At 38.0% G+C, this 25,720-nt stretch overlaps 3 protein-coding genes and 1 pseudogene across 4 annotated transcripts; 2 read left to right on the top strand and 2 right to left on the bottom strand.

The window, feature by feature from the left end:
* Window positions 1-1,885: 1,885 nt before the first annotated feature.
* LOC137710996 (putative serine/threonine-protein kinase PBL11) lies at window positions 1,886-6,721 on the top strand. The gene is made up of 7 exons (XM_088687026.1): window positions 1,886-2,399; window positions 2,985-3,188; window positions 3,415-3,486; window positions 3,694-3,762; window positions 3,872-3,934; window positions 5,566-5,888; window positions 6,126-6,721. Exons 1-7 carry the CDS (start codon window positions 2,201-2,203, stop codon window positions 6,603-6,605), a joined length of 1,410 nt encoding a protein of 469 aa, XP_088543152.1. The 5' UTR covers window positions 1,886-2,200; the 3' UTR covers window positions 6,606-6,721.
* Window positions 6,722-7,310: 589 nt separating this feature from the next.
* LOC148690815 (protein ALTERED PHOSPHATE STARVATION RESPONSE 1-like) lies at window positions 7,311-7,913 on the bottom strand (annotated as a pseudogene).
* Window positions 7,914-13,981: 6,068 nt separating this feature from the next.
* On the bottom strand, window positions 13,982-17,501 carry LOC137733510 (putative protein phosphatase 2C 46). 2 transcript variants are annotated; one of them, XM_068472659.2, is made up of 5 exons: window positions 17,069-17,501; window positions 16,195-16,610; window positions 15,598-15,965; window positions 14,759-14,995; window positions 13,982-14,499 (listed from the first exon to the last, which is right to left on the bottom strand). In XM_068472659.2, exons 2-5 carry the CDS (start codon window positions 16,511-16,513, stop codon window positions 14,239-14,241), a joined length of 1,185 nt encoding a protein of 394 aa, XP_068328760.2. In that variant the 5' UTR covers window positions 16,514-16,610; window positions 17,069-17,501; the 3' UTR covers window positions 13,982-14,238. The 2 variants fall into 2 exon arrangements, with proteins under 2 accessions (XP_068328760.2, XP_068328764.2); XM_068472663.2 differs by lacking the exon at window positions 17,069-17,501 and adding an exon at window positions 16,723-16,821.
* Window positions 17,502-22,824: 5,323 nt separating this feature from the next.
* Window positions 22,825-25,641, top strand: LOC137733502 (hyperosmolality-gated Ca2+ permeable channel 4.1). The gene has a single exon (XM_068472650.2). The coding sequence runs from the start codon at window positions 23,146-23,148 to the stop codon at window positions 25,570-25,572; it is 2,427 nt and encodes an 808-aa protein (XP_068328751.2). The 5' UTR covers window positions 22,825-23,145; the 3' UTR covers window positions 25,573-25,641.
* Window positions 25,642-25,720: the final 79 nt, after the last annotated feature.

The following is a 25,720-nucleotide window of genomic DNA, read 5'->3' as shown; positions in this document are numbered from 1 at the left end:
TTTTCTTTATAAAGTCACATGATCAATTAAAACTCTAATATTTTTATAAAATATGGTTCAAGTAGATGATTTCTCTAGCATTACCCTATTATTAGTATTTGATTAAAAAACTTTTAGATTACCCTGTAGACATTTGTTAAGTTTCTCTAACAACTAGGTACATAGTTCATGTGGATAAGCTTACAAATCATGCACCAATAGTTGAACTGTTTTAATGGATTTTGTCAGTTGGTTGTAAGGATAAATTTGCTATCTCCTCCTCTCACTATCTCTTATTTTATCTTTCTCTTGCTATAAAAAATTAATATAAAATGTTGATGTAACTTAACCGTGACCGTTCAAATAGGAGTAGAGTGAAAAAGAAGGAAAAAAAGAGGGAAGAGAATCCTACTCCATTGCACAACACCTAGCTAGGCTACAGCCCACCTTAACGGTGATTTTATTATATTAGTAGATTCTTTTCACTTAAAATCAGCACTCCCCATGCTTAAATTAATGTGGCTAGTTTATGCTAGAACGCTGTGTTTACATTTTATATGCATTTACAATATGCTAATTATAAATTCCATTCTCAAAAGAATCTTATGCAAACAAGAGGCCAGGGACATTGGTGTCCAAAGCATCCAAAGCAAAGGTCATGTTTTCCATTAATTTTTATTTGTTTAATTGATAATCAGATCAATATTTGTTTAACTGATAATCAGATCAATATACAAAACCAAAAGCACGTAACGACATCGTATAGGTTCAAATCTTCGAGAAAATTAATAATTAATTTCTAACATTTACTTGCCCATCACTCGTATACATAAATAACAAATTAAATAGTATTGTGTCAATTTATCCTGGAATTAATTATAAAGATGAATCAGTCGTTTTGTATCCATACTCTACCAATAAATACAGTCATTTTTCATTTTTTTTTTCCTACCCTCGTCACTAGTACTGTTTCATTGCATCATATAACAATATTATTTTTGTTGATTTTTCTTCTTCTATGTTTTTATAGATTTGTTTATACCTAGCTAGTATCTTGTTCTGTTGCACGTAAGGAAGTGAGGCTGTGAGAAAATGACCAGAGAGATTACAATTTCATTTGGAAGTTCTTTTAAAATAACTAAAAGCGATTTTAGATAAAATATTTTTGGGTTCAAAATATTTGAAGTGTTTTTTCAGGATTCACTTGCATTTTTATTAAGGGTTTGCCCAAAAACATTTTCACCCAAATGCTTTTAGTTAATTTAAAAACACTTCAAATGAATCCTACAAAAAGGTCGGAAACACTTTACTGGGAAGACTCATTCTTTTATTATAGCTACTAGTTAGAATACCAAATTTGCATTTTAAAACACCAGTATACCCTCATCTTGATCCATATCAACCTATACCTCGACCCATAAAATATATATATACGTTTGCAAAACTCTGAATAAAAATAGTTATTTTTGTATGCAAAAAGATTGATTGATTCCCAAAATTGATCCACAATTCCTGGTACATTGTCAAACTCAAAAGACATGATAAACAAATTTATGATAAATGGAAGTGGTTAATAATATGGGACAAGGTTTAATAAATAGTAATTAGGTTGTATTGGCAAAGTATTGTAATTAGGTGTTTGGTCTTATTGATGTTATTACCAATTTCTATATCATGTATTGTAAATTACCATTCGGTAGCAGTCGAACCACTCCCTCTAAATAATACTTGGGACCTATGGCCAAGTCTCCCAACACATGTCAAGTTTTGAGCTTAAGAAGCACGAGACTCTGCCTTTCTTATTGAAAGAAATTAATCATCTGTCTTGCAACATCGATTCACATACGTATGTCGACATGTACATGCTGTTTTTGGCTTATATGCCGTCTTACCATAAGACCTCGTCATAAGTGGTGACTCGAATACTGTCTTTGAAACCATAGACTTACTATACATACATCTATGTTATATGTATTTGAAAAAAATAGCCGGCAGATGATCAGGATCTGTGATCAGCTTTATATACATTAGCAGTTACAAATATTCCTTCCCCTCCTTATCTATTTTTCTCGATCAACTTTGAAGCATATAAATGATGAGCTAGCTAGTTTCTTGGAGATGATAGCAGATAGAATGAGTTACTTGTTTTAAACCGTTCTTATTTATTAGGCTACGAAGCTTGGACGGAACCGAATTGTACTCACCCCTTAAGAATAGGAAAATGGCAATGCGACGCCAATTAGCGGTGGCTTCACCGCCGTCTAAAAGTTTTGTTCGTGCCCATCACACACAAATATTGGGAGGCTTTGTTGTTGGCAGTCTGACAGTTTTGATGGTGGCCATGTTATACTACTTGATCAAGAAGAAGCTCGTACCAGCTCTCAGGCAAAGACAATCACTACATGAGCTTGGGCAGAAAGGTGAGCAAATTAAACCTCGGTTTAGTAGATGTGGGCCTCACACCAATTTAACCTAATTCATTGACACTCTATTAAAGCGATCATTTGATAACTATTTAGTTTTAGCTTTTGTATTGTAGATAAAATAAAAGTATGTGGGAGAAATACGGAATGAAGTGTGAATGAAACACAAAATGGAAACAAATAAGCAAAGCATAAATCAATTTTAAATTGTCTACTCCTGTTAAGTTTTTGTTTTCATGTAATCTCCTTCATTTCTTTCTTCTCCCTCCCACGACCTCCCCTTCATCCTACACCCTTCTACGCTATTCATTTTTCTTTTATACTTTCTCTCAATTTCTAGCACATGAAAACTAAATCAAACGGGATTAATAATGAAAATGCTCTCTTAATTAGACATATTATGCAATTAGACTGTCAATTAAACATCGTCCATACAAAATAAGAAATTACTTGACTAAACAGCCAAACAAAATTATGTGTTTTGTTAATCCGTTTGACAAGACAACATTAGTTAGAAGTTGAAAATCTGCAGAGAGCACTCGAAGATTTTGGGGTGTGACTACATATGTTTTTGTATATTAGGGAATTTGAAAGAAGAGAAAATAATGTTGAGGAGCTTCCAGTTGGATGAACTAGTGAAGGCTACTAAGAATTTCACCAGTGAGTGCTTGTTGGGTTCCGGTGCTTTTGCAAATGTCTACAAGGGGACCTTTGATGATGCAGGAACCCTAGCCATTAAGCGAACCCACGCCAATTCATTTCAGAGTGTCGAAGAATTCAGAAATGGTAAGCCTCAACCAATATAAATGTGTAAACGGTTCTTAGATTCACAAAACAGACACATTTGCTGACACTCTCTAATACATGTGAGTCTCACATACAATAGTATGGCCAATCAAAAGTGTTGTGTGTCCCAATAGAATTATCAATGTGTAAGTTTGTAGTGTAGAAAGAAATCAGAATTTAGTTGAATTTTAATCTGATTTCTATGTACTGTTTATTCCTTGAACAGAAGTGAGGTTAATTTCTAAGGTCAAGCACAGAAACCTTGTACGTTTGGTTGGATATTGTGAAGGATCATCTGGTATGTAATCAACTTGTAAATGCATATTCAATTTTCCGAATTATCCTTCCTTATAATGACAAGGAAGATGATTTCCGCATACTCCTATTCTCCTTAATTTGATTTCATAAAACTGAATGTCAGAAATGATTTGGAGAGTGTGAAAATGAATTCCCCTTGATAAAAGCATGCATACTAGCTAATATTGTTGGATTGTGACTGGAATAGGGGCGAAAGGAGGAAAAGTGTTGATCTATGAATATGTACCAAATGGTTCTCTCCTTGATTACTTTATGGGTATGTATGTTCCTTACCACGAAATTAAACCTACTTGTTAAGTGTTAATTATATAACCTTCCTAATTTTATGTTTGTTTAGCTTAAAATCCTGTTTAATTACCATGTAGGAAGAAAATGGAGGAGCTTAACTTGGAGGCAAAGAGTCAACATAGCCATTGGAGCAGCAAAAGGTCAGTCATCAGTGATTCATTACTATATAATTAGTCTAAGCAGATAAGTTGAATCAGTGTTTTCGATAACTGATAGGATTTTTAGTACCTACTAAACGAAGGATAAAATCACACAAAATACTTACAAGAGTATAAGGCGCTTGTAGTATAAATGCTCATGCAAGGTCGTTTTCCACAAAGATTATTTAAATAGTTTATGTAAAACCAATTCCTAATTAATTACTTGAAAATGGAAATTGAGAAAGGTGATTCTGAATTTTGGTAATATTAAAACGAATTTTAATTAAAAACTAAATAATAAATTCGGCCAAAATTAAAATGATAAAAGAAAAGAGTCTTTAAAAACTAATTTATAAAAGCACTAGGATTCTGCTAGCAATCCTATATATATTTTTACCAATTACTTATGATTTACTCATGCAACTTTGAAGGTTAGGTTTTCATAATATATGTCTTACTTGGAACCTCCAACATAGAACGTATATCTAACATGCAATTCGTCTGGACGTTTGGATCAAATATGAACATGAGAGACTAATTACGTTTTGTGAAAATCCTTTGAAAAACCATGCAACCCTTATGACGTGGTGTTCATCATGAGAAGTCAGCGTCAATTTCAGGGAACCTTCCTATCAAAATTGCTTCAAATTACTTTTGTAAATATCCTAATGGTGATCAGGCATTAAGACAATTAGGTAGTTTAAGCACAATGATTAATACATGCATGCATACAATCACAAGCAATTAAATAAAAATTACATATTCATGCTAAAACTCAAGGCTTCACCCTAGCAAAACGGATTAATTACGCATATTCATAATTAAAATCAAAGAAAATAGTATTACGAAGAAACAAATTGAAAACACCTTAAAGTAAAAGTTTGAAATTCTTCAAGAACCCTAGCCAATTTCCTATCTCCCAAAGTCGCATAAAGAAACAGAGGAAGCTAGGGCCGGCCAAAGACCTGATTATCTACATAAGCTATCCAATCATCCCTTAATAAAAGTCTTAGGATCCAACTAGGAAACCAAATAATAATAAATAGACTAGAAAATAAAACCCAATTTAACTAAGAAAATCTACAATGCATCTGTCCAGCCACATTTTAGCCCTAAAACTCCTCCAAATCCAGCCCATGATAGCTTGTTTTAAAGATTGGAACCATCTGAACACACCAAAAGGGCCGAATCCAAAATAGGCCATCTTGCCTCCAAAACTTGCAATCAAGCCCAAAATGTCACTTTTCCAGTACTGTCCATTGTTCCTTTATTCTATCATTAGAAAATAACTGTTTGGTGGAAAAATCTGATATTTTGACATAAAGCTAAGTGACTCACAAACGTCTTCTAACTGGAACTACTCCAAAATTCATCCATTTGATCATGTTTTTCCCCAGAGGTAGTCGAAAGTCTTATATTGAAAATGCAATTCAAAGTATCAAAATTATTCCAAAATAATAACCAAAATAAACTATTCACTCAAAAAAAAAAAAACCAAAATAAACTAAAATTAGGGTAAAATATGTAATATAATATTGACTCATCGATAACGTTGATAGGTCCGTCTTTTAATAAAACAAGCGATCGTCTTATACGGAGGAGCTATTAATTGATTGTGTGAAATTTTGCAGGCATTGCTCATTTGCATGAAGGAGTAAAGCCGAACATAATCCACCGCGATATAAAGCCGAGTAACATCTTGATAGCAGATGGATTTGAAGCCAAGATTTCAGATTTTGGACTTGTTAGGTCAGGACCTACTGGGGATCAATCACATGTCAGCAGCCAAATCAAAGGAACTCCAGGATACCTAGACCCTGCCTATTGTTCAAGTTTCCATTTGACGCCGTTTAGCGATGTCTATAGTTTTGGTGTGATACTTCTGCAGCTTGTTTCTTCCCGGCCAGCGGTTGATTCAACCGGGCACCGCCCCAATCAGCATATCATTGACTGGGTAAACATTTCAATTATTGCTTTTCTTTCTTCTAATAGAAGCAATATGTATTTTACTCTAACTAATTTAAAATGCATAGAGGGCAATTCAAACTTGCTTGAATATAAGGTACTTTAAAATCCTTCTTACCCTAATAGGGTAAACCAACAAGCTTTTTGGCTCATTGCACTAAAAGTGATTGCAAAAGAGTTTGCCTTTGGTTTTTGAGTTCTAGTGAACTGTTTTTGTTGAATGCAGGCAAGACCAAGCTTAGAGCGAGGCCGCGTTGAGGAGATTTTAGATGCAAATCTTTTGACAGAGCCATGCAACACAGAGATGATGCTAAAGATGGGGAAACTTGGCCTAAGATGTGTTGTGAAAGTGCCCAAAAACCGCCCTACAATGTCGATGGTGTGGCAAGAACTCGAAGAGGCCCTCTACTCTGCAGACAATTTCATTAGCAAACATCCTTCGAGGGGACCTCGAAGATCAACTGGTACATCCCGCCGACCATCAGATATAGGGCTTAGAAGATCGATGGACTACGACCAGTCTCAAAACTCGGTGAGCATAGATGGCATTGGACTCCAGAGGTTTCATGTCGACATGGATAGCATCTCCTTACGGAGCACAAGCTTAAGGTGTTTGGAGTTGGACGATAGCAGCATCATCATCGACATCGAAAATTTGGAAGATATACAAGAGGAATCTGTTAGAGAAAAAGAATTGAACATGTAATACATCTTTCTTCTGTGTGCGCATAATATATGAGTTTTCTGAATTGTGATGTATTATCATTTCTTTAAAGAAGCACAATACTTTTTCTATAAAGAAATCATCAATTTTTTAAACCATATTTGCAAATCATATGATGTGTTCTCAATAAATAATAAGCATGTTAATCAACACTTAAGTACTGATTCAATCATCAATAGCCACGTCATATAGTTTAAATAAATGGTTTCCCTAACATCATCCTTTTACATCACATTATTATAATACATGACATACAAGAAAACGTAATAACATAAAACAACAGCACCTCAGGAGACAAACGCGCACTAGTAGCAAAACCGAGTGTTCATGCAAAAGGTTGGAACCGTTGATTAATTGGATTATTGACCCAAACCAAATGTCCAATTGATTGAACGGATAGTTTATATTTAGAATCAAGTTTCTTCTCCATTCCATGTAAAGTTATTTACGATTTGTTGCATTTTAAGGATCATAGAAAAAAGTTAATTTGTAAAGGAAAAAAATTCCTCAAATAAAAAAAGAAAAATTACATATTGTTCCCAAAACAAAAAACAACATATTAAGCTCCTAACGTTCTCAAATCCTATAACATGAATCAATTCTTAAAATTGCCTATCATGCTCAAAATCCTATACGCATCCTTTCCAAATCAGACGTCGGCATCAATACGAATGCAGCAAGATCATTTTAGGATGAGTTGCTACTTTCGTTGTCAGCTTCGTTTGCATCTCCGCAGCTTGCTATAAGGTTATCATACATTTTCATTGCACTGTTTCAATACTCAACCAGGGATTCGAAAACCGTTGAAAACCCCGTCTGAAATCTACCCACAGAAATATAAGTTATCGCCTTCTTCTTGTCTAGCTTCTTCTCCAACTGCTACTTCATATCAGTCAAGGACTCAAGCCTATTCCTCTTATTCAGTTTTTTCAACTCTTCGTCAATCTTTATCTTTAGTTGATGCTCCTTTCTTTGTCGATCCACCAGTGCTTGGACATCCTTCCCAAACTCTTTCATGGCACAAGTGACTGCTTCATCTGGAAGGTTATTCAGGCAAGCTAACCATTTCTTATATAGTGAAGCCTTGTCGGGGGAGCCGGATTCATTTTCAGTGCCAGCAAACTTGAATATCCCACCATTAAGAGCTTTGGCATACGCCTTCTGCGAAGAGACATATGAAGCAAAGCAAGAGCACCACTTTTGAAGTTCAACTGCAAGATTAGAGGTGGCATATTGGTGTAAGTCATTGAACAAAGTAGTGTGTTCAGTGTCGAGTACAGTCAGGCCATGAGATAAGAGTTAGAAGACTTGGAAGAAATTCAGCTTGACGCTTATAATTTATTGGTGGCACAAAAGAAGATTGCCGAGCGAGCTTATAATCAACAAGTCAGACGAAAAACATTCGGAGAGGAAGAGTTGGTTTGGCAAACTGTACTGCTCGTGGGGATTAAAAACCCTAGGTTCGGTAAATGATAGTCGAATTGGGAAGGACCTTTCGTCGTTCACAAAGTTCTCGGTAAGGGGCATACCACCTCAAGGATCGGACTGGTTTAATTCATAAGTTGCCAATCAACGGGAAATTTTTAAAGAAATACTATCCAATCACTTGGGAAATAAGGGAGTAAAGGCTTTTCATTAATGTTGAAAATGATACAAGTGATAAGAAATTAAAGCAGCCTACAGATATACAAAGTTCTAAGGGGTCGAAGGAAGGACGGCCTCGAGAACGGCTTTTAATTCTAGCCATCTTACTTCACCCATTGTAACCTCGGCCTGTCGCGTCCTCTTGTCAAGTTTGATTTGTTCAACCCGCCTCGCACCAATTGCGAACTCTGTCAACTTAGCCTTGTTCGATTCGAAATTCTTTTTGAGTTCAGAAGCAACGGTCGATCTCTGGCGTTAAAGTTCTGCAATTTGATGGTCGAGATCGGCCAACTGTTTCTTCTGAGTTTTTATTGCCTCAAGCTTCGGTCGAATTGCTTCTTGAGCAACCATTGCAACCTTCAGATCATCTTCTACTCGAAAAGCCCTCTCAAAAATAGAAAAATATTCTCGAGTTCTCGCCAAGATTGACGACAAATGAACAATGGATTCATTGCTCAGTTCACCTTCAGATGCAAGGATGTTCAGACACTCTCCTGTGGAGTCGAGGCTTTTGCGCTCTAGAACTTGCGAAGCTAAAAGAGAAATGAGCTATTGTAGTTTGACAAAGGCGCTGGTTTCAGTCGTAGTTACAGCAGGTTCGACCAAGGTGGTTAAGGGTCCAATCGTCCCAGAAGTACTTGAGAGGATAGCATCAAGCTTGACTTCCCACGAAGGCTGCACATGAAAAGCTTTTAGGCAAAAGAAAAATCGTAAGGAATATACCAGAGAGAATTTTTTTTAGACCTGCCGAGAGGAAACTTCAGCCATGTCCCTTGGTTCATTGCTCGAACCTAGAGAGCTTAATGGCCGAGCCCAATGTTTAAGACTGCTTATCAATTCACGCGGCCAATGAAGGTTATCTACGTTCGACGGCCACTGAGGTGGCCAAGAAATATAAATAACACCCTTCGACGTATAGAATTTTCGGTGAAACGAGTAATCGAGCACCTGACAGTTAATATTTTTCAGTTCAGACTTGTTATAGTAAAAAGTAACGAGAGAAAGGAATCGAGCCTTACAAAAGCCGAAGTAACTTTTTGTGGAAGAATGCTAAGGTCTTGATCTTGCGGATGGATTGGTGTCTCCGCCGTCGCTTCAGGCTCGACAAGAAACCATTTTCCACGATCGGCTGCAGAAGGATCGACCTAGTCAGTCGCCTCAACCATAAGTGGAGGATTGGTGGTAGGAGGGTTAGTTAGTCGAGGACGACTCATTAACGAGATTTCTTCGCTGTCGTCGTTCTAAAATAAGAGTTGTTAGCATTCGAAATCTTAAAAATAATAATAATAATAATAATATTTCAAAAACATAATCATAAATCTTCCTCCAGAACGACCATTAGTTTTGTTTTTGGATCCGGGGGGAGATTTTTCTCGCTCAAGGTAGCCACTTCCTCCAAGACAAGAGCAACGGTCGACTTTAAAACTGCAGGTTCCTTGACCACCAGAGCAACGGTTGGCTCGACCACAACTTGGTGAACAGGACGAACCTCAGGTGCTTGACCAGTGGGAAGGTTTGGTTGCATGTCCGTCGAGGTTTGAACGACAGAAGCACGATGAGACTCAGTGGTTACTCCTATGGTTTGGCTAAAGATAACATAAATCTCACGCTCCTCTTTTCTCGCCAACTTCTTGATGCACTTTTTAGAGCAGGGAGCATCGTCAACCGTTTCAACCCCTAGGCAAAACCGTTTGCTTGGCAAGTTCGACAGTGCGATCACGATTTTCTTTCGTGAAAGGACAAATTTCTTCTTGGCCATGGCCGCAGCTGCCGCATCCGTATGACTGCCTGAAAAAAAACTAAAATCAAATCAGAGGAGAGTTCAAACAAACGGCCAAAGTGAAATGATAGACACAGGCAAATACCTTGAGCCGTCTCTTTGGATTTTGGGGCAAGGGCTTTCTTTGGGCGGTCGCCAAAAACCTTTTTGACGGCATCCTCGACCGATGTGTAAAATAAGTCATGAATTTATGTTTCCCACCAGTCGGCGAACATGTCGGTACTGAGGGTTTCAAGAACATTTGGCCTGAGATGGAATTTTTTGCACCTCTATTGAAATTCAAGTGGAGTCTCCTTGCATTCTCTCTCTGAAGAAACAGAGAGGCGTCTTCAGCTTAGGAGGGAGCGGGAAGTAAGTAAAGGCACCTGGCAACCTTGGAGGTAGCCGAGTTACCGAGCAGTGAAATAAAGGTGGTAGACTTCCCATCTCGCTCGACAAGCATCGCAGCCGAAAGGATGGTCGCGTGTTAACACGAACGACCCCCAGCTTTGGCGAAGATCAGCATCTTCGGCTTCACTCCACGTTGATGATGGAAGCCTAATGGAAGAATGGTACTCTTGACGACGACATATTAGAAATTCGTCGTCAGAAAGGTCTTCTAAGCTGAAGAAGTTTTTGAAAACTTCTTCTGCCCGGTAAGAAGACACCGGCCGAGATGATAACTGAAGGCCGAGCGTTTTAGTGGATTAGAAGTTGGGGATCTCTGGTCGAAGGGTGGCAAAATAAACCTGCAGCCAGAGTTGGAAAACCCAGAGAGGGCCGTTCTGGTGCAGATTGATTTTGTTGATGGTTGTCTCGGCCAGGCAGCGTAGGAGGTTAGCGAGGACGACCGAACTGAGGACCAAGGTGTTAACACTTGCCAAGGCTTTGGCCACAGACATATTCTTGACCAAGCACTTATTCGACTTGGTACAACAAATAAATTTGCTATACCAGTAAAATAGGAAGGCCTCGTGCTCTCCCTTCCGAAGGTTTTCTTCCCATCGGCCAGCAAAATAAAGGATGAGGGTGTTGTAGTTGAAGAAATTCCTGTGTAGCTTCTGAATTTCTTTTCTTGAAGGTTTTTGGCCTTCTTTGCTCAGCATCTCGACAACCCGTTCGTTGTATAATGCTTTGAGGTCAAGATTAGACGGGTACCCAAAAAGGGCGACGTCAACTAGAAGGCCAGAAGGAGAGGTCCCAAGGATAGCTGAGACGTCAAGGATAGTAAGGTTGATAGGACCAAGGGGGAAAACCATGGTGTTAGTGGCCGAGCACCAGAAGCTCAAAGCTGGCATGAGAAGTTCTTTGTCCATTTTGATTTCCACGGTCGAAAATTTAATGGCATCATAGATGCCAAGAGTCTTCCTTTCCTGGCCAAAGATTTTTTTCCATTCATTCGACCCAAGCTGCGATGGTCGAAGGCCAGGATCTTTGAGGCTTGGTCAGGTCCTACTTCGACTAATCGAACCCTTGCAACAAGGGTGCCAGACAATGAGCCTTGAAGAGGGTGGTGATGGACGATGGCAAAACGTCCTTGAAGAGTGGCCCCAAGATCTGATGAGAAGCAATCAAATCACCTTCGAAACGCACAGTCTTGATGGCACTTCGATTGATGAAGTCCTGGCATTTGTTGCATTCATCGGAAAACTTGGAAATGAAGGAAGCCATTGATAAGAACTCAAAGAGTTTTTGGGCTGAGAGTTTCTGGGTTTTCTGGGAATTCGAATGCAAAGGCTAAGAGGGGTTTAGGATTTCTGAAAGCGTAAAGGAAAAAATGAAGGGATTCGGGCATTTATAGGGGTTTTGGAAAAAGACCAATCATTTGATTTTTGAAAAGAAAGGGTAAGACCAGTCAACAGTTGTGCAATCATCACGGATATTTAGGGAATCCATATGAAAGGACTGAAGAACTCGTGGATTGAGGCGATGTGGTGACGTGTGGTGGCAAGTTTTCATGATGAATAGACGATTCAATGACCTAGCAGTTCGTGATTCAAGGAAGCGTTGTTAAGTGTAACAGCAGGATTAATGATGAAGAGATTGTTTGGCGTCTGCACGTTTTAAATGTCATCATTAGGGGACAAGTAAGTAGAGGATTGACACATGGCAGGAACCAAAAACATGTGATTGTGTCCCATAAATGCGCATGTTTGGGTGATTCGAGGCAGTTCAGTTTTTATAGAGGTATAAGAGTCGATTTCGCTTCTTCAAGGTCGAGGCTTGGCCTAGGAATGAAGGCCAATGACCTCAAAAGCGAGAGGCAATGTTTAGGCCCAAAAAATTGGTGTGGGCCGAATTAGGAGTTGTTCTCAACCCGGCAGTATTCTAGAATCATCCCAAATTCTAGTTATTATGGGCCGCTCGGTTAGGATCGGCCGAGTCCTAGTATGAGACGAATTGATGGGAAAGTCGAATCCTAGCATGACAATGAGTCTCAATAGGATGAGGATGCTGAGATTTGAAAAGTGAATGTGGTCGGATAAAGAGTTTGGTTCAAAGTCCTAATGGAGGTAGGATTGGCTGAGACTTGGTTAGATTAGGATAAAGAATCCTAATCCGAGTATAGTTCTGGTTCGGCCATGACGAGATTGGCTACAATAAATAAGAAGGGGGTGCATCATTCTAAGCCTCTCTAATTCAACACATAAACTGCCATGTGCAAACTCTCACTCTACGCGAAATCGCTCAAACACTTTGAGATTTTTATTTTCTTTTTCCGCCAACACATCTTCAATTTGGATAAAAAAGCACTGTGAAGGCAACCGGTGACATCTTCAGTTTGGATAAACAGCATTGTTGCCGTAAAATCAGCCGACCTCAAAGTACCTTCAGTTTGGATAAACAGTACTGCGTCGAGACCGACTGGTTATCTATCCAAGTCTCGGTCAAGAAGGATTTTCGAATCCTTGTTGGCAGAGGTCATCTCATCAGCCTTCTTGGCGAAGTGAAGTGTTACCATGTTATTACATTCAGGGACATTGAAAGCCGAATTTGATATTGAACTTCACAGAACTAGCAACCTTGTCTTCAGGCTCTAGAACCCGAAGGCCGAGATGTGTTCCTTCCTTGACCATAGTCACAAGATCAAGAAGTCAGCAGAGCGCTCAACGCAGCATCAACATATTTTACTCCTCGGCTGAGCTCAACCGACGAGTTGGCACGCCCCGCACACAACCAAATGACGTAGTTAGCTTATTAATTACTCGACCTGCTCGCCATGTAAACTTGGTAGTTTTTAGGGTCAACAAGTTTCCTGCTCATATGCTTCATACTTCCATGTTTAACTGAAGACAAAAAAGGTATTCAATCTCATCCCTCGATTTTATTTCAGAGCCAACATCCGTTTAGAGAGGACCTTTAGATACACTACCAAGACATCCCAAATGAATAAGAGTGTCATGGTTTTAAACGTTCCAACATAACATCGCGTAATTATACTGGAATGCAACGCTTGCATACCATTAGGTATACGGAAGTGTGTTCTCTTCTTCTCCCATTTAGGAGACAATAGGCGCATCGTCTTTGCGACATCCTACGTTACTAATACATGGTCTTATAATAATAGACTAAAACACCACGCGACGATAAACCCATTCCACACGGCCAAATTTATAAGATATCTATGGACCCAACAAACCACACATTCAGGGTTAAGGAAGCTGGATCGGGATCCTTTCCTGAGCTTAGGAGGCTTAGCCTCCTAAGCAAACCCATCGAACCATTGAAATTTGTTTCAACGGCTACAATTATTATAACTTTTTAAAGAGCCCCTATTTGTAACCGTTGGATCAAATTTCAACGGTCCGATGAGTTTGCTCAGGAGGCTCAACCTCCTAAGCTCAGGAGAGGATCCTGATCCAAGGAAGCTCTATGTTGCAGCAATTTGATCCTCGGGCCATCCTGACAATTTCAGAATTCAGAGAAAAATAAAAAATAAAAATTGTAGAGAAGATTATGTCCTCAAGAAAGAATCTTTATGTCTGTCACCTTTGTAGCTCTACATCTTTTGGTTCTTTCATTTTATACCTCTGCTGAATATCTCATAAACTAAAAATAAATTACATATTCAAGTTAATTGTTACATTGTACAGTGAAAAAAAATGACTGGACCTTCTCTTACCTCTCTCTCTCGGATGTACAAGCTGACGGTTCACCGGAGTTCTCAGAGGGACACAACAATAGATACAATATTTCATGAGCTGGCTCCCATCAGGTATCCATGGGTGTGGAACATGGGGCAAGAGTTTTTGATGGTATATGAACACCAGTTCCTCTCACGGACAAAGTAGGGCCTCTCGTTGAGCTGGCTCTGCTCACAAGGTTCGAGTCAAGGAATAAAACTATGACTGTTATGTCGTCGTGGAAATGCCGGCGGACACCACGCTCTATTTTCTTCAAGTCTGAGTATCTCATTTCTCTTTTCTTAGCTGCTTCCTGCAAGGCAGTTTTCACAAGCCTCCGAGCACTTCCCTGAAAACCAATAAGCAAGTTAAATCATGTTCCTTCTCTTTTTAACCACTCGCAATATGGTGTTTGATGTACAATTCTACACTATTCTGTGGTGCTCCTGTATTCGTAGTCATAAACTCAATCCTATCAATACAAGCATTTATATCCTCCTCAAAGTCCACTTTGCCCATTTGGCACATAGACCCCAAATATAGCCCACCATCTAACTGGCTATTCAAACATATTAAACAAAATCGAACTGCAGAGATAAGTAAATTACGCTGCGTGGGTGATTTTGAACAATATCAACTGCCTCCTGGTTGGTAAGGTGCTCCCACAGCCCATCGGAAGCAAGTATGAGAAACTGATCATGTGGTTGAAGTTCATGCACAGAGATCGATGGTTCAGAGCTTAAAATTGGCCTTTTAAAAGGTTCTCGCAACCGAAACTTAGTATACAAAGGCGCCCTGTTAAATTCAGCCTTTTTAAGATATACATCACCAATAGATCTAGAAACCTGCAGAAGAAAAATATCATTACCCTTAATATCAATAACAACCAAATATTCAAACAAGAACCATAATTTTGATTCATTGAACGCCAAAAATAAAGTAATCTTAGAAAAGAAAATGCCACTTATGATCATAACCACGTAACTCAGTAACACCCGGCATGTGCTTAGTCGTTTCTATCACAGAAATAGAAAATTAATAGCAGCTCTACGCCAGCTCCAAAAATAATGGAAATTTATCACTGCTTGAAATTTGAATCAATCTCAGGCCAGGTATTATCCCGCCATGGATCATGTTTGATAATTACCCACATGAAATCTTTATTCTTTAAATGAAAACAAACATTAGCCTACAAGACTATGTAGTAGCTCAAACCAAAACCAGCATCTTAGTCCCCTAGCATGGTAGATGTTAACATCGTTTTTTTTTTTCTTTTGGGAGCCACAGTTCTCTATCTAATAATCCAAACTGATTAGTCATTTCAATCTTCTTCTTCAACAATTAAACGAGTCAATATTGAATTAGCTTAGGAAATATGAAAGAAAGCACTTTACCATGAATCATAGAATCTGTGATGGATAAACTGTAATTAACGCAATGAAGTTACCTGTATCAAGCCCTTCACGCGCCATACGTTATGCTTTAAAACTACAATATGTGAGTCATCAGGGTGCAAAGAATGCATCTCCTGTCGGACAGATTCTATGGCCACATTGTGCTCTGATGACAACTGGATGGCACGAACCTCCCCTGTAGCCTTCATAACTCTCCCCAGCACAGCACGGGAGTCACCAACGTTGGCAATGTAAAGGGTGCCACCGCAAATCACACCAGCAAGGCAACAAGATCCAACAGCTGCAATTTGGGGTTTCATAGGCCATTGTTTGGTAACAACAGAGAGGAATCCCTCTTCTGTTGCTTGATATGCTTTACGTATCACGTCTACTGACATGGACTGTTGCTCTGAAGTGAACCCTGAAAATAAACCAAGATTAATAGAATTGTCAGCAATGACTTCATTTCAATCCTAAGAAATCATCAATCAGAAATAGATAATACACAGCCCCTGAATTGTAGTAAGGAGCTTCATTTAATTCCGTGATAATGAATCCTAACATGGACTAGTTTGAGTGAATCGACTTTAATTTCCCTAACACACTTTTTTGCTAGAAAGTGCATTTGGGACCGGGATGAAGTAGCTTACGTTTTAGATGCTGGAATAGGTGATCATTGATGTATCGGGAGGTCTCAGGACCACCATGACCGTCATATATTCCGAAAAAGGTGCCATGCGGGCCAGACTCGAGCGAGCTCAAGGGACCAGACTCAACCTGGCTTTGATCCTCAAGCAAATTGTTGGCCTGCACAACAGCCATTGAAAATTCACCATTCATGTGCTGCCCAGTGTCTTTGTACCAAAGTAGCCCTTCTTGTCTGCCAGCTGCATCCGAACCTGAGTGTCCATACCGGTCCGAGGAAGGCAGCCAGCAGGCCCTCAGAATGTTCATCAACCTTGATAACATCCCTCATTTCACCTGGGCCAGCCTCCAATGCTTCCACATCCAAAATGGATGCAATCCCTCTCACAACCAAGGACCCCCACCACACCGGCCTCCTCTCCTGAAGACCAAAAAATCGAAATATAAAACCCAAAACCGATCAATTAATACAGTACAATTAAAACAAGTTAATCAAAATTCACCACAAACTTAACCAAAGAATCAAACTTTACAATGCAAATTTAGTTAACAGGCTCATTCAAAAATATGATCAAATGATAAAATCAGGCATGAAATATCAACCCCATCTGCATTTGTACTAAATACTACCTTGAAAACAAAGAATGCAACACAACCAACATACAGCTTTGGGAAAACAGTGACAGTCACAGCTACCACTACTTTACACACCAAACTTTCACCACACAATTATCTCTACACGCCCAAAGCAACTTTAACATTACCCACTAACAAATTACTACACTTTCCAGTTACCCGATAACAAATTACTGTACTTTTTGATTACCCAATAGCAAAAACAGCACATCAGAGAGTAAAAACCAAGAAAAATCAACTCACAGTGCAAAATTAGGCAGTTTTGATGTCAGCTACTGAACCTTGGCTGGTGAAAACGACGGAGATCTAAACGAAACAGAGCAATACATGTGGGTGTTTACGCGTTAGATCTGCAGATCCATCAAACTTGAAAACCGTGGGCAAAAGGGTTTTTGGACAGGGGTCACTTCTGCTTTTGGTTTTGAAATAAATTTCTCAACTTTTATGGCTTTTTTTTTCTTTCTGATTTGGGATTTTTCTTGTGGGTTTAATGCAGAAGGGTGGAGGAGGAGGAGGAGGAAGAAGAAAGAGAGTGATTTTATTTAACAGGGGAGAGCTTTCAATCAGTGTGATTGAACGAACTGAAACTCTCTTTTTTAATCCTCTTATTTTATCAGCTGAGAAACCCCCTTAAAAGAAAAACCAACAAATCGACCGGTGAGAGCCAGCAATGCATATAGGCAGCCATGGGCTCCACATAAACCAGAGAAAGAGAAAGTAGATAGAAAGAGGGACAATAATTTAATATTCTTTTAATTGAAAATTATGAAAATATAAACATAATTTTTTTAATTGCTTGAAACTCTAAATTGTTAAATTATTTTAAATTTTGTCTGCCCAATTGAGATATAAAAATTTGGAAATGAATTAAATATACGTTAGAGTGCATGGACTCAATTGTTTTTCGTTACTGTCGTAAAGGACAACTTGTCCAATTTGCACTGTTTGGCCATTAACTTTGTCAATCATTTCATGAAATGGAAAGTTACAATTGTCTTTACAATAAAAGTTTATAAATTTACATTAGGTGTATGAAGTTAAATTCCATCAAATTTAAACATAACTCAATTATCAAAATTATAAATATTTATTATTATTATTATTTTTTTATCAATGTAGTGTTTTGTTAACGTATATGCTTCTAAAAGTTGATCGTGTGTGTTTAGAGGAGATCAAATTATCAACATCTTTTTTCAAGAGTTTGGAGTATTACATTTTAAAAAAGTGCCTTTAACTTGTGAGGGAAAAAAGTACTTTCTCTTTCTATTCATTTCAAGTATGTCATTTTTTTTCAAAATATTACTTGAGTGGTATGGTTGACTTGACATGTTATTTCTTTTAGCAATATGCTATGATATGGCAAAGACCGAAAATGATCATTACCTGGTAAAATACAAGTGAATTCTGAAGGAAAAAAAACACTTAAGTATTTTTAAAATTTAAAAATAATTTCATCAAAATATTTTACGTCATTTTAAAAACACTTTCAAACTAACTCGATATTATTTTACAATGAGTTATTTTTTGTATTGCTTGCATGTAAATGACTTGAAAAACAACTAGAAGTATTATTTGATTGTTTGATCTTAAAATTCAAGTACATGACAGCAACACATACTTTACGAATCGAATCTCAAAAATACACCACTCAACTGCCTTAAACAATACACAATATTCCAAATAAAGTTCATTATTTGCAAACACATTGCATGTAGATTTGTAGTCTTATTTATTATACAATTTTGTTTCGTGTTTGCTTCGAGTATTATTTTGATTCTTGAACATGGTTTGTCCATTGACCATAAAAAAAAGAAGATGGTTTGTATCTGTGACCTTGTGACTTGTTTGCATAGGTGTCCATGCATCAACTGTCTGTAGGACACGTGTCCGCACGTATTCACGAGAAAGTGGCAATCATTTTATGGAGAGAGTTGAACGTAAAATAATATTTATATAAAAATCTTAGATTTATGTTGCATTTTATGGCGCCGAGGAATACATATTTTTTTGGTGTACTTTTTCTATTTATTGGGTTGTTTTTCTTGAATTTTCTATCCTAAGATTCCACCCTAGCATGGAAAACGACAAAGTTAGGTTGTCGTTTGGGCACTGTTGATGAATATCCCAAAATGATAAACATCTATAGCCAAAGAAGGATTTTAAGTACTACTGTTTGTGTTTTTTTATCCAAGTTTGGTCGTCCGTATTTCATGTATAAGACTTGTCATAGTATCATTGTATGTGTATGGAAGGGAAGATGATCCTCTTCGGATTTATTTTGTGAGGATTTTAGGAATCCCTTCGTCCTAATCGTTCATCATATATTGTACGGTTAGTTTTTTTCAGGTACTGTTCGTGTTTAATTTTAAATAAATAAAAAATCAAATGATTTATGATCGCACGATACACGATGAATTGTTAAGATGTGAGGATCTCTAGGATCCCCACAATTTGGATCCATATGATATGAGATTCAATTCCAGCATGGAACATCATAAACAACAAAGTTATACACACACAAATATAATATTGTCTACGATTCTCCTATAAGACAATAATGTGTGACTCTATAAATCATGTCGATATTTTCACATATTATTGTAAACGTAAAAAGTATCTCTATTTTCCCCTTAACATTGTATCCGATACATCATACATCGCATGTTAAATTGGCCCCTTGAAAAACCCTGTCTATTTTAACCTAATTAAAAATCGAATGTGGAGGCTAAATAACATGTTTGCCTAAGCTAAACGCATGCATTAGATATGCTATTACGCGGGGTTGTAGTTAGGGAATTCGTTTAAATTATAAGAATGAGAAGTAAACAAATTTGTGGGTGTAGTTAACTCGAAAAAGCATGCACAGTAACTAAATTAGGTACACAGTATGTTTTCTTATCTACACCTGAGTTCAAATTTTTCTAAGGTAGTTTGAAAGAATTTGAACTTTGGTTAATTAATTAGTGTTTAGTACAATTGCTGATCAAAGATTAATTAAGGTTCCATAATTAGAGGAAGGGAAAGAGGGATGCTTACAGTGAGAAGGCCACCGGATCAAGTAATACGGGCTTTTGAAATTTTATCAAACGGCAAAAATTATTATAGTTTTTAGATCAACTCCAATGGTGGGCTAAAAGCCAAATTACCCCCCAAAATTCCCCCCCAAACCCACTCCAATCCAAGAGGAAATTTTAGGCTAAATGCTAAACCAATGCCAAATTCCTCCCAAAATTTAGCCCAGAAATCGGAGTGGACTCCACCCAATATTTATCGGAATTTAAATTTTTTTTAGATTAAAATGTTCATAAAATTAATTTACTATAGTCTACATATTTAATTTTTTTTTTAAATTTAATTTAACAAAAAAAATAGCCTAAGTTCATTCTTTAATAATCACGGGCTAAAATTTTAGGCTAGAACGGTTGGAGCAGAAAAGTTGTTTCTAGGCTAAAAGCTAAATTTTCCGGGCTAAAAAATTTGGCTTTTAGCTCAACCATTAGAGATGGTCTTAAGAGGTTAAAACAGGTAGGCCGTTAAATGAAATTTTAAAAATCCGTATCACTTGATCTGATGATCTTGGTGGAAGAAATCAGAAAATGATCTCTTCTCGCTTTCAGCTGATAAGGCACTAGCCCTACCATTAACCCCATAGGAGTCCCTAGGTCTGCTGGCATGGCGTGTTTCATGCTAAAATTAAAATATTCCCTTGCGACAATGATAATCAACTTATCAATTATCAATAAGTAGGCACACATTTCCTCCATTTTTTTTTAATCATAAATTTAAAAGCAAATGTCGTTGTAGATTCACACTATTAATTCGTTACGTAGCTTGATTTGGTTTGATTTGGCTAGAGGTTACTTAGTCTAAAGTTTATGAAATTTTTTATGTAGTTGTTGTATATGACAACACACATGTGTAACAAAAGTCAATTTTTAAACGGTTGAGAATGATTTGAAAACAGAAAATTCGTTTGGTGGGAAGTGGGAACCAATAACTGGATCGATTCGGACTCTTCCAAATTGCAATACGGTTCATCGCTTTCAAGCTCAATAATAAGAACACGTTAATATTAGGTCATATATAGGTAGATAGCCTCGTAGGGTTGATAGATATAAGCGATCTTATACTTTTGTATGTATAGGTCAAATTATAGAGGGATCTTATACTTTTGTATGTATAGGTCAAATTATAGAGGGAACAAAACAAGTGCAACGCTCCAAAGTCCAAAAGCTAAAACGCGTATTTGGTGAAAGTTTAACTGCAAGGAATGATTAATGTATAACCCTTTATATAGAAAAATGTTTATATGAAACGAGTTCACCATCATGTGGCGTTTCGATTCAATACTATAAAATGATATATATATATATATATGTGTGTGTGTGTGTGTGTGTGTTTTTTTTTTTTTTTTTTCACCTGACATTACTTTATAAAACGATATGTTATAATAGTGATGAATATGTTTCATATAAGTTACTCCCGATAAGTAAGCATATTACATTTTGGCCACAATTTAAATAGCATTAAGAAAAAGAAATGAGATGATGGACATATTGCTTTTGCATTATCAAGCCCAAATACAATAAATAGAAGAAGAGGCCCTGCATTATCATTATCATTATTCGTTACCAAGCTGGGGACCTCGATCAGCCAAGAAAGGCCCAAAAGTTAGGCCCATCGCCCGTAACAATATCACTAACGAACCTGCTAAAAAGATGGCTTTCTTTTGCCACGAGACTTTTTATTGTTGTACAATAATAGTACTCGCATTTCTTTTTCGGAATGAACTTATTTTTTCACTTACAAATAATGTATTTTAAAATTAGAAATTTCGTAGTCGTAATTGTTCAATCTATTAGTCTTTATTTGAAGATCATTCGTACAAAAATCATTTGAATTGGTGATTGTTTAGTCATTCAAATGTATTAAATAAACCAACGGTACAGATACCAAGTAACATATTTATGATGAATCGTTAGACTAACAATCACCAGTTCAAATGATTTTTATATAGAAATGGTCTTCAAATGAAGATAGAGATTGAATGGTTTCTATTATGAAACTGTTACAATGAATATGCATTATTTGCAAGTGGGGAATGAGCTCACTGGTCAAGGGGATACAACCATTATCCATAAGTTAACTTCCAATTGTGAAGTGTGTTACTCCTAACTAAGAGTTGTCATCAACGCTCCATAAAAGTGATTATGTACTCTTCATATCTAAAAACACAATGAACAAAATACACGCAAATGAGTACATGATAACTTTTTTTATAGAGGTAATGTTTGAGAGATTAAAATTTTAAACTAAATTTGCAAACTAAATGATGTGGCTGTAGATGACTAGATTATTAATTAAGTATCGATTAACGTATTTTTTTTCTTATTAATGAGACATCATTTGATTTACAAATTTGAACTCCCTATCATTATCCTTTTTACATTGTCAATTGACATTCTCACTATCTGATAGAGTTAATACCTTCCCAATACCAATTCTCTTAATTGTTTTAGGAACGCAAAAGAGAAAACTAAGAGACTACGTGAGAAAATATGTTCACTTATTAGAAGAGAGAGAGAGAGAGAGGCATATACACAAAAGGTTAATAGCGTTAATTAACTATATGCATAGAGAAGTTTTTCAAATTGTTATACAATTAGACGATATTACCAATCAACTTATATTATAACATGTGAATTTCTTGTTAATAGTTTACGATGACAAAATTAACTCATATTATAAAATGCTAATGCTATTAGCACTACCTAAAACGTGTCTCTTAACCCAAGGTTTCTCGTTCATGGCTAGTTCCATCACAACAACTTTGGTTTTCATTGAAAACAGGTATCATATTTGTGTGTTCCAAATTAAGCTATGTTTCCTTCAAGAACACAAGAAAGTTAGTTTCTTGTTGGTTAAGAAAGCTTAAGCGTAATTTAACTTAACTATGCATTAAAACTAAATTGTTTTATAATCCTTTCCTATTCATATTTGGAAGAAGAAAACTACAGGGAGTTAGTACTTGTTATAATTTATTTATTTTTGGGCAATTATTCTCTTCCATCATCGAACACTCCACCCCGAAAAATCCCAGCATCTTCCTTTTATTTCCCACGACCCCAAATTCCCCCCAAAACCCCCTCAACCCAAACCCTAATTCCTCCCCTACATGAAGAAAATCCCAGTCCAATTCAATCCCAATTACCTCAAATCCCACCAGAGAAACCCCAAATTCTGGTTCTTCAATCCCTAGATTTCCCACGCCTCCGTTGCCCACACCTTATCAATCTTTAGCCTTCTCCCCCATCCCCTCCATGAACGACACTCTCTCTCCTCCGCCGTCCCCCGGCGACGGCGCCGATACCTACGAGGCCTGGTACGGGAACATCCAGTACCTTCTCAACATCTCCGCCATCGGCTCCTTCTTCTGCGTCTTCTTCTTCATCTTCGTCAAGCTCCGCAGCGACCACCGCCGCATGCCCGGCCCATCCGCCCTCGTCGCCAAGCTCCTTGCTGTGTGGCACGCTACCTGTCGTGAGATTGCGCGCCACTGCGGCGCTGACGCCGCCCAATTTCTCTTGATTGAGGGTGGAAGCTGTGGGTTGCTGTTGTCCATGGCGGTTTTGGCTGTGCTTGTGATGCTTCCGCTGAATCTCTACGCCGGGAGTGCTGTGCTCGGGGATCAGTTCTCGAAGACGACCATCAATCACATTGAGAAAGGTTCGGCTTTGCTTTGGGTGCATTTCGTTTTCGTGGTTGTTGTTGTTGTTTTGGTGCATTTTAGTATTTCTGCCATTGAAGGGAAATTGAGAATCACTAGGATTAGGGATGGGAATGGCAATTTGAGTGACCCAACTGTGAATTCCACGGCTATTTTTACTATAATGGTGCAGGGGATACCGAAAACTATAGGTAATGATAGGACTGTGTTGCATGAGTATTTCCAGCATAGGTATCCTGGCAAGGTTTATAGGGTTATAATGCCGATGGATTTGTGTGCGTTGGATGAATTAGCCTCGGAATTAGTGAGGGTTAGGCATGAAATTTCTTGGTTGGTTGCACGAATTGACTCCCGGCTCTTGCCGTTTGAAAGTGAAGAGGATGGATATGTAAGGACTTCTTCAGAGGGGGTATGGGGCTGTGCTTGTAATTTATGGCATAAGGTGGAAGATTTCTGGTATAATACTCTGGCTAGGTTGGGATACACTGACGAAAGGAAGTTAGGAGAGTTGCAGGGATTGAGAGCTGAATTGGAGACTGAATTAGCTGCTTACAAAGAAGGTCGTGCACTGGGTGCTGGAGTTGCGTTTGTGGTGTTTAAGGATGTGTACACTGCTAATAAAGCTGTTCAGGACTTTCAACATGAGAAGAAGAGGCGGATAGGGAAGTTTTTTTCTCTTGTGGAATTGCGTTTACAGAGAAACCAATGGAAAGTTGAGCAGGCACCCTTGGCCACAGATATTTATTGGAATCATTTGGGGTCGTCAAAGCTCTCACTGAAATTGCGAAGAGTGTTGGTGAACACGTGCTTGCTGTTGATTCTTCTGTTCTTTAGCTCTCCTCTGGCAATTATCAGTGCTCTAAAAAATGCCTGGCGGATTATAAATGCGGAAGCTATGGATAACGCCCAGTTGTGGTTTGCTTGGGTGCAGAGCTCAAGCTGGCTCGGGAGTCTTATCTTTCAGTTTCTACCCAACGTGTTTATTTTTGTCAGCATGTATATAGTTATTCCATCAGCACTTTCATATCTCTCCAAGTTCGAGCGACACCTTACAGTGTCAGGGGAGCAAAGAGCTGCTCTTCTTAAGATGGTTTGTTTCTTCCTGGTGAATCTTATACTTCTTAAGGGACTGGTTGAATCATCTTTAGAGAGTGCCATATTAAAAATGGGAAGGTGCTATTTGGATGGAGAAGATTGCAAGAGAATTGAGCAGTACATGAGTGCCTCGTTTTTGTCAAGATCATGTCTTTCCTCTCTTGCATTCTTGATAACAAGTACATTCTTGGGTATATCTTATGATCTATTGGCTCCAATCCCTTGGATAAAAAGGAAGATTCAGAAGTTTCGAAAGAATGACATGCTACAGCTGGTCCCGGAACAAAGTGAAGAATATGCATTGGAAACTCAGGAAACCGATAGTCTAGAAAGGCCCTTGATTGTGGACACCACTTACGATTCTCCCAGATCGTATGGAATTGATCTGCAGGGAAATGATCTTTCTGATTACCCAATCAACAGAACATCAACAGCCCCAAAACAGACATTCGATTTTGCCCAATATTATGCCTTTAATTTGACGATATTCGCCCTGACCTTTATATATTCTTCCTTCTCTCCGCTTGTGGTTCCCGTCGGTGCTATTTATTTTGGGTATAGGTACGTTGTCGATAAGTACAACTTCCTCTTTGTCTATAGGGTCCGTGGCTTTCCTGCTGGGAATGATGGGAAGTTGATGGATACAGTATTGTGCATCATGCGTTTTTGTGTCGATCTGTTCCTTCTTGCAATGCTGCTGTTCTTTTCGGTCCATGGAGACTCAACGAAGCTACAAGCTATATTTACACTTGGGGTACTAGTAATGTATAAATTGCTGCCTTCCCAGAATGATAGTCTTCATCCAGCACTTTTGGAAGGCATACAGACTGTAGACACTGTTGTTGATGGGCCTATTGACTATGAGGTGTATTCACAGCCCAGATTTGATTGGGATACATATTATTCATGTTTCACCATTGGTTGACATGTAACCTTGCACAGTAATTATTGTCCATATTGCCACTTCTATGAAGAAAAAATGGATTCTCTCTGATATTCATGTCCCATTGATCTTCTTTTGAGTGAGGACTTACCTACGCTCGGTACGCTATCGTAGATATTATAAATCAATA

Source organism: Pyrus communis, chromosome 15, assembly GCF_041283825.1.
Source record: "Pyrus communis isolate YQ-2024b chromosome 15, ASM4128382v1, whole genome shotgun sequence".
Taxonomy (NCBI): domain Eukaryota; kingdom Viridiplantae; phylum Streptophyta; class Magnoliopsida; order Rosales; family Rosaceae; genus Pyrus; species Pyrus communis.
Note: the sequence above shows the minus strand (reverse complement) of the source record. Positions and strands in the feature narration are given on the sequence as shown.